At 42.2% G+C, this 9,930-nt stretch overlaps 1 protein-coding gene across 1 annotated transcript in view; it reads right to left on the bottom strand.

Annotated features, from left to right (window-relative positions):
* Positions 1 to 9,334: 9,334 nt before the first annotated feature.
* LOC123760811 (uncharacterized) overlaps positions 9,335 to 9,930 on the bottom strand; it is a 79,179-nt gene continuing 78,583 nt past the window's right edge. Inside the window, exon 10 of the mRNA XM_069307265.1 lies at positions 9,335 to 9,930. This exon is cut by the window's right edge and continues 630 nt beyond it. Within this exon, the coding sequence (XP_069163366.1) occupies positions 9,335 to 9,930 (596 nt within the window).

Genomic DNA, 9,930 nt, shown 5'->3' with positions numbered 1-9,930 from the left:
CTTCGCGGCCTCTGGTGCCACCGTCTTGCCACAATCTCGTTCTTTTTCAATTTTTTTCTTATCAAACGTTATAAGAATTTACTATGTTGCGTTATCACTGCGTTGCTGTACCTTTCATATGACCAAAAACTATGTTTTGGGCTCACTGGTACGTAAATATCCCGAGAATATTGAAGTAATTCGCGGACTGCACGTCCTACCCTTGTTCACTGACCGCCGTCCTACTGCCTACTCAATGTATGGATGGATGGATGTACGCATGCATGTATGTATGTATGTATGTATGTATGTATGTATGTATGTATGTATGTATGTATGTATGTATGTATTCCCAATCACGTTAAAGACTCCCCCTCTATCATCCAGTTTAAGAGAAAAACAACTATGTACTAAATAATCGACTCCTTGTAACTTTAATTATGCTGACCTTCCTATCTGTATTCAGACTGAGCCTACCATCATTAAAGGTGATTATAACGCTAGGCATAGGAATATTGGTAATTCGCAGTTCAGTAATCGTAACGGCAACCAACTGTTGTCACTATTAGGTGGTCACGATGATGCACAGATTGTGGGTGACCTTGAACCGACGAATATCTACGGGGGTATTCTTGATCTATGTCTCGGTTTCAACGTCTCCCACACCGTGTGCGCCTCGTCAATAGTGCCAGATATGGCGTCTGATCATCTGGCCATATTAGCCACTGTAAACATTGGAAGCTCTACCCTCCCTGGTGGAGTGTTCAAGCGGAAGAGGCTGGCTGTGCCCATCGATCAACGAGACAATCTTGTTGCTCATGTGTCAGATTGGTGCAGTTCATCTGAGCCTTCATCAGTTGAAGATTTTAACAATGAGTTCACAGATACTATCGACCAGTTTATAGAATCACTTGATCCATCGTCCAGACCACGTAACCCAAATTACACTGGTCATAGCACTTATGTTTATTATAATGATTCTAAATTGCATACACTAAAACGCACTGCCAGAATAATTGGACTAGCTTGTAGAAGGACCCGCACTGCTGAAATGCTTCGGCTCTTTCAAGCGGCTCTGGCTAAGGCCAGGGAACGTATGGTGGAGCTGAGGCAGACAGACTGGGAAACTTTTGTCCGTGGTCTCAATTCTCACACGCCACTAAGTCGGGCATGGAAGGATATCAACAAGATCAAAGGGAAAAATGCTGCAGAGATCTCGTACCCTAATCCTCTGCACAGAGCAAATGAGCTTGTTGATGCTTGGGCCACGACTTCCAGCTTTGACAGTCTTCCTCTACCCTCACAAAATGAATTAAATGATAGATATACTGATAGGGCAAGGTTCCTTGACTTCATGTTTCATCAAGAGGATGACTGTGACATGCTTTTACTAAATACGAACTAGATTCTGCTCTACATAAAGGCAAAGCTACATCACCCGGGGAGGATGGAGTTACTGACGGCATACTGCATATGCTTCTGCTAGTTCCAGGGAATACCTTTCTTCAATTGTATAATATGAGCTATGTAACTGGGGAGCTTCCTAAGTCATGGACCAACAGTGTTATTATTCCCATTCCTAAGCCTCACCAGCCGAGTGCTTTTCGCCCAATCTCCCTCACTAGTTGTCTCTATAAGTGTCTTGAGAGGATGTTCTCAACCTAAACAACTCTTGTCTTCCTATTTTAAAAGTCTGTGTTTAAAAGCATTTCTGTCTCTCTGATCCTGCGCTGTCTCTCACTCCGTCCTGGTACTGACAGTGATCTTATTCCTGTCTTGATGACAGGTGGTGTCTTGGAAGGAGTCATTAGCAAGAGAGTGGTGTATCTGTCTGTATCAGAGGAGTTAATCATCTTCTCTGGACCTCCGGTTTGTGTTTTTATGAAGTTCCTGATGTCTCTTGTTAAGTCTCTTGATGAAGTACTTGCATCATATTGTATAAGTTCTAACAAGTTTTCTTGACACATCTACTTGGAGGAAAAAGGAACTGCACTTATCTGTAGGCACTTGTAGGCACTTGTAGACACTTGTAGACACTTATAAGTGGCTAATATTGCCAGTGGTGATTTTTTTTTTTTTGAAGGAGAGCCAATTGATGTGGCAATACTGAAGGGACTTTAAGTCTTTATATATATATATATATATATATATATATATATATATATATATATATATATATATATATGTCGTACCTAGTAGCCAGAACTCACTTTTCAGCCTACAATGCAAGGCCCGATTTGCCTAATAAGCCAAGTTTTCATGAATTAATATATTTTCTCTAATTTTTTTCTTATGAAATGATAAAGCAACCCATTTCATTATGTAAGAGGTCAATTTTTTTTTATTGGAGTTAAAATTAACGTAGAAATATGACCGAACCTAACCAACCCTACCTAACCTAACCTAACCTATCTTGATAGGTTAGGTTCGATTAGGTAGCCGAAAAAGTTAGGTTAGGTTAGGTTAGGTAGGTTAGGTAGTCGAAAAGCAATTAATTCATGAAAACTTGGCTTATTAGGCAAATCGGGCCTTGCATAGTAGGCTCAGAAGTGAGTTCTGGCTACTAGGTACGACATATATATATATATATATATATCAGCGTATGCTAGAGTGATAGCAGCGTGAGTGATGTGCAAAACCAGTTACTGTTCGACTCTTGATATGTTATCCTAGATCACGCTAATAGTTTATTGGATTTGTTAATGACTGGATTAGGCAATTCAGGTGTTCCCTGTTGTCGTATACTGATTCGCTCACAATGGTCAGAATAGTGAAGAGTAGTGGTTATCCAACTGGCTACACGCGGGCCTGAGGCAGATCTCCTGTGCCAGGTAGGTCCACGACGGGTTCACCATAGCCCGTGCTACTTGGAACGATTTGTTCAAAGTGGCTGAATAAAAAAAAAATCGCGGTTCAAATCTGGCACTTTGTAGAATTCAGTCTCCCGGTCTCTCTCCAAGTGGGCAAAGACATGCTTGAGAAACATTGATGGAACATTATCGACGTTGATTGCAGACGAAGCTGCAAAACTTGCAACTAAAAAATGTAGACATTTACATGATTCAACGTTGATAACAGCTAAGGTTTTATAGCACTCTGTGGACAAACAAACCCCCACATTTCATGCTTCATAAATCACAATGCATTGTTATATGAGGCTCTGGCCCCATGCAATCTGGTCTCCAACCTTAAACAGAAAGACATTCTCTCTGGTCCAGATATTTATGAGTCTTTCGTTAGTTTTGAGTTTGCATTTCGGCAACAGTCGTAAAATAAACGAATGGCTCAGGTTAAGCGGTTGTCAATCATTGGCTCAGGTTAAGCGGTTGTCAATCATTGGCTCAGGTTAAGCGGTTGTCAATCAATGGCTCAGGTTAAGCGCTTGTCAATCATTGGCTCAGGTTAAGCGGTTGTCAATCATTGGTCCCTGGGTCCCTGGGAGTTAGACAGCTGCTACGGGCTTTCTGATGTGTGTGTGTGTGCAAAAATACAAACCAAAAAACAGTTGACTTATTGACAGTCTAGAAACGTTCCCAAAGAGCCAGAGCTCAATCCCCCACAAGCACAACCAGGTAAATACAACTAGGTGAATATATACGCTCATACATCAAAAGTCGAAACATCATTCAGGAACCTAAATAAGGAGACCTTAGGAACGCTGTACACCACCTACGTGAGACCAGTTATAAATCAGCCCCATCCTGGAGCCCCTTTAACAAAACACATAAGGAAACTCGAAAATGTTCAGAAGTTTGTAACGAGGCTCGTCCCAGAATTGTGAGGGGGTGGGTATGAAGAGAGACTGAAGGAATTACACCTAATAACGCTAGAAAAAAGAGTAGAGGGACGGGGAGACATGATAGAGACGTATAAAATACATAGGGAGCTTGACCGAGTGGAAAAAGAAGGGCACAGTTAGAGAGCTTTCCGTTAGCATAACAGTGGTGGGTAATACTGAATGAACTAAAGAAACATAATTATGCATAAACACCTGCTTTTATGCACACTCAAACACCTGCTTTTATGCACACTCAAAAACCTGCAGAATAAATCTCATAATGTAACTAAACATCACTTACTCTGAACATGTTGCGACGAATTATCATGAAATGAAAATATTGCAATATTGTTCAGCTTGGAACTGTTCCCGGTATACCAAATACCACACATCCGTTGCCTTAACGTTCACAAGGCTCAAGAGTGCATACAACTTTACAGATAAACTTTCGTAAACTAGTTTAACTAAACCCCTTTATCCACACCTACAACATCCAATAAACCCACCATTAAATGAGGAAAAAATACAAGAGAAATCTATTAGTTTTGAAGCAAAATGTTCACCAAAACATATATTGTTTGGTCTATATAAATAGACATGATCTGAGTCGATCCACATTGAAGAAAATTAAAGGAATACAATACACATGTATTTAGGTTTTCTAGAGAATCAAGTGATTACATTAGCATAGGCAAGTAATTAGTTCCTTTACATGACAAGCGACAGACACGACTTCCAAAGGAAATAGTAAATTGTTATATCTGCTGCACGAACTAAAAGACTTCCCACACTAAGTACAGGCCATGGGTGTATTGTCCAATGTTCTCAGTAAGCACAGGCCATGAGTGTACTGTCCAATGTTCACAGTGGGCACAGGCTCTGGGTGTATTGTCCAATGTTCTCAGTAAGCACAGGCCATGAGTGTATTGTCCAGTGTTCACAGTGGGCTCAGGCTCTGGGTGTATTGTCCAATGTTCACAGTAGGCACAGGCCATGGGTGTACTGTCCAATGTTCACAGTGGGCACAGGCTCTGGGTGTATTGTCCAATGTTCTCAGTAAGCACAGGCCATGAGTGTACTGTCCAATGTTCACAGTGGGCACAGGCTCTGGGTGTATTGTCCAATGTTCTCAGTAAGCACAGGCCATGAGTGTATTGTCCAGTGTTCACAGTGGGCTCAGGCTCTGGGTGTACTGTCCAATGTTCACAGTGGGCACAGGCTCTGGGTGTATTGTCCAATGTTCACAGTGGGCACAGGCTCTGGGTGTATTGTCCAATGTTCACAGTGGGCACAGGCTCTGGGTGTATTGTTCAGTGTTCACAGTGGGCTCAGACCATGGGTGTATTGTTCAGTGTTCACAGTGGGCACAGGCCATGGGTGTATTGTTCAGTGTTCACAGTGGGCTCAGGCCATGGGTGTATTGTCCAATGTTCACAGTGGGCTCAGACCATGGGTGTATTGTTCAGTGTTCACAGTGGGCACAGGCCATGGGTGTATTGTTCAGTGTTCACAGTGGGCTCAGGCCATGGGTGTATTGTCCAATGTTCACAGTGGGCACAGGCTCTGGGTGTATTATCCAATGTTCACAGTGGGCTCAGACCGAGGGTGTATTTCCCCAAATTCACACACCAATTATATCTATATTTATACGCCCCGCATGTAAGCGTGCAAACTGTATGGTATTTACTAGACATAAATGTACTGGGAATATGCTCTTTCTTCTCGAGGTATTGGATCAGCCAAGCTGTGATGGCTGTGTGGCCCTACGAGATAAAAAAAAAAAAGACTCATAGACCACTCACGAAGACTAGATTTTTTTGTTTATAAATAAACAAAATAAAAGTATATTTTATTTAAATCAACATAGAGATATGTATACTTTTCACACACAACCCAAACACACACACACACACACATACTGTACGCTTGTATCACTGATAATCAGCTGATAATTGTGAACTGGTTGTAAATCACGCTCAAGAAAATGCATAAGAGTTGAAAAAGTTGAAAATTATTTCAACGTCTCGTTGCATAATGTTGCGTTGGAGTGCATGTAACCCAGCTACTTAAAGTAATAGCACTATTGAATGTAAAAGTCACTACGGGCTCACCATAGCCCGTGCTACTTGGAACTTTTTGTTCCCAGGTAGCGAATCTTTAACAACAATAACATTGAACGTACACAAATGGACAGTTATAGCCAATAGTGTTTACTTGTGTAATAATAATTTTGTCGAGGGCACAAGAATACTATGCCCAGTATAGCATATATTATATTACTAATATTATATATATATATATGGCCGAAGATGCACGAACTATAGGCCTATAATGGCTTATTTACTCCTTGGACAGGTTAGGTTCTGCTTTTAACTTTTATATTTGTTTAGGTAGGCCATTTGGACAACTGCAATAATACCAAAGAGTGATAAAAAAAATATCGCGATCTAACAGTCTATTTTTGCCCGTTTGAGCAAATAGTTGCTATACGTACTATGTAGGACAAGTTGGTGTGCGTGGGCTCCAAATCCTGCCCGGTCTCCCGATGTGCCATTACGTAACAAATAACGACGGTTTGGCCTAACCGGAAAGTTGCGACTTACCTAATCTATAGAGGCCGACCCTTAAAAAAAAGGTAATATTACTTCAACTTTTTACAAATGCGTGTCTGTTTTAAGGGATTGGTCGATTCCGTTAAAAAATGCGACGTGTTAGTTGTTCTAACGATAGGGGAGACAATCACTGGCAGCTCCTCGTCCACCAATCACCTGGGAGACAATCACTGGCAGCCCCTCGTCCACCAATCACCAGGAAGACAATCTCTGGCAGCCCCTCGTACACCAATCACCTTGAAGACAATCTCTGGCAGCCCCTCGTCCACCAATCACCTTGGAGACAATCACTGGCAAGACCTCGTCCACCAATCACCTTGGAAGACAATCTCTGGCAGCCCCTCGTCCACCAATCACCTTGGAGACAATCACTGGCAGCCCCTCGTCCACCAATCACCTTGGAAGACAATCTCTGGCAGCCCCTCGTCCACCAATCACCTTGGAAGACAATCACTGGCAGCCCCTCATCCACCTGCCTTATCCATATCCATCAACAGGTTTGATGTAACGACTGTACTACTCTAAGCCAAACGGTGTGTGTGGACAGCGTTAAGTACATTACCCTTTAAAACTCATCATACAAACGTTATAAATGCAACCTATTAAGAACAAAAGTATCGATTTCCAATGATTCACGTTTCCTCCGCATCGGAGTTGATACGTTAGGGGGGTTGTTTGGGTTTGTACGTCTCTAACTACGCTATAAGGTTATAGAAAGTTTTTTGATTTGAATTCATATGTTCATATTAAAAAAAGAAAGGAAAAATTAAGTCCCAAGCATGTATACTGCTAGTCACTAGTCCTCGTAGCCTACACAACACGCATGTATACTGCTAGTCACTAGTCCTCGTAGCCTACACAACACGCATGTATACTGCTAGTCACCACTCCTAGTAGCCTACACTAGTGTTTCGTAGCAAGCAGCCCTCACCTACTCGAGTAACGACTCAGCTGTACAAAGTAAAGCGCTTCAGAACACTAACTACCTCTCCGTCAGCGCATTTTTTTCTTTGATCTATTTGACCGGAAATTCTGAGAAACTACCATCTTAAAGACCCGCCGAAGAAATTGACGTAAAACTATCCTTTATAATTGCTTTATGACCCCTCAGAGTTTTACATCACGAGTATTAAAAGAAAATCTGCTTGTTACCTTAACTGCAGTAATGACGTTTAATGCTCAACACGGCGCTTGGAGGGAGAAGCCGTGTGGGCTGTTTCTTCACTTCCCGAGTGCTTCCTGAGGCTGAACCCGTATCAACATAGCTCGCACTCCCTTGGGCCATGCTTGGCAAAGCTGTGGCCGAGCCAAACGGTTCAATACCTCACTCTGTGCTCGTCTGAGCTTCGCCCGACCTCCAACGACTCATTCTGAGGTCGTTTGAGTTGCTCTCAACTCCCAAAGAAACATTCAACAACACTAACTCAACTCAACAACAACACTAACTCCTCTTAGGACTCACCACAGGAAGGCTGACTGGCACAGAACTCACCACAGGAAGGCTAACTGGTACAAGACTTCCCACAGGAAGGCTGACTGGCACAGAACTCACCACAGGAAGGATGCCTGATGTAGGACTGTTATTTATTTGATAACAACAACTATTTGCTCGAAAATAAATTAATATTAATATTTTAAATCTGTGTATAACGAAACGTTTGGCTGTATTGGGATGTATTTAGACTTTGCAGTCCCTTGAGTGAAGTATTTAGAGAAATGTAATTCATAGACAGGGAGAACGAACATTGTTCAAGAAAAGTTCGATCGATATCAGTTGTAAATGTAAAATTATTTTAGTCCATGAACAGGTTAGACGAGTTGGTGGCCTTAAAGAGCATCTGCCAGATGTTTGAGGACGGTCTGTTGAAAATTAAAATACAACAAGCTAATAGTAGTAGTGATTAATCCCGTTTTTCAGACTGGATTTCGGAACGTGTTTTAACACAAGTCTCGCCACGAGGTTCGTGTCTACAGTTTATTATGAATATTTTGTAAAACTTTAAATATTTTGTAAAACTTTAAATATTTTGTAAAATATTTTGTAAAAACTAAAAATTCTGACGCCCAACCTCCTTGATTATGAGCAACAAAGCTCTCTATACAGGGCTCAATACTTTGGAGCTTTTATTAAAGCGCTTAATTGGCTCTACCTGTGTTCGAATCTCTGCTCACTTAACGCTTCACTCACGCGTTCCAATTTTAATCATTGCCAACAGAACCAAAACACTTAATGTAAGCATAACTATGCACAAACTTATGATAGTCATTAATATTAGTTTATAAGTGAGAATATGTCGTTTTATCGTTAAATAATTCGTTATTAAGAAATGCGTGCTGGGACTGGTCGCATCTTGGACCAGCATAACACGAGGATGATGGATTGTAACTCAGACGAACACATCTTGAGCATGTATTGTAAGGTAGTGGTTTGTGTAATCTATTAACTAATTGTGTAGTCTATTAAATAGACCACATGGTGCCTGCTAACAGTGAAGTTTATTTTCTTAAACTAGTCTCAGTCTCTCTCTCAGTCTCTCTCTCTCTCTCTCTCAGTCTCTCTCTCTCTCTCTCTCAGTCTCTCTCTCTCTCTCTCTCTCTCTCAGTCTCTCTCTCTCTCTCTCTCTCAGTCTCTCTCTCTCTCTCTCTCTCTCTCTCTCTCTCTCTCTCTCTCTCTCTCTCTCTCTCTCTCTCTCTCTCTCTCTCTCTCTCTCTCTCATACTGTGCATTACAAATCATTATGTATGGCTGTGTAGTTTCTAACTTCCTTCCTGTTACATTAATAAATATCATGAGAGTACAAATTCTCCTGATTTAGTACATATTTACACACATCAGATGTTTTGCAACTTGAGAACTAATTGCAAATAACCGTAGAAGAGAGCTGTAAACACCAGCCAATCATCATTCCTTCTGCTTCGTTGCAAAAAACGTATTTTCTCAAAGTTAGGATTAATAAACAACCAGACTACCGAAAAGTTGGATAAAGTTTTATTGAAGCACTTTGAGGTGAACTACATTGTATTATAGGTGGTTCTAGGTGAGGGGTTGTGTGGGAATGGTTAGGTTCCAGTGGTTCTTGCGCTGGGGACTGGGAGAAATGGGGGTTTGGATGAACCGGTTGCGGCTGGGAGGCCACAGAACGCACTGCTGGTCGAACCTGAGCTGTTACCAAAGGGGAGAGAGTACCTGTGTAAGGGGCTGGACCTGTGTAAGGCGGTGTAGTCGTGTGAGGGAGTGAAACGGTATGTTGATGTGTACTGGGGTGAGGATGTGTGGCTGTGTGGGGTAGTGTGACTGTGTGAGGTGGTGTGGCTGTGTGTGTTAGTGTGGCTGTGTGTGGTGGTGTGGCTGTGTGTGGTGGTGTGGGTGCTGCTGCTGCTACTGCTGCTAGTGGCTGTATAACTTTGTGTGGGAGAGTGGGAGTGTGATGCAGGTTACGTGGGAGGGTTGTAGTGTGTAGTGTGCACGGAGTGTGTGGGGGCGTGCCGGTGTGGGACACGGGGGAAGACCGACCAGGGCAGTCACCACGGAGTGACGCCGTGCTGTACTTCCGTGTCAAGA

This window comes from Procambarus clarkii, chromosome 60 (assembly GCF_040958095.1).
Source record: "Procambarus clarkii isolate CNS0578487 chromosome 60, FALCON_Pclarkii_2.0, whole genome shotgun sequence".
Taxonomy (NCBI): domain Eukaryota; kingdom Metazoa; phylum Arthropoda; class Malacostraca; order Decapoda; family Cambaridae; genus Procambarus; species Procambarus clarkii.
The sequence above is the reverse complement of the archived record's forward strand: the minus strand, read 5'-3'. Positions and strand labels throughout refer to the sequence as shown.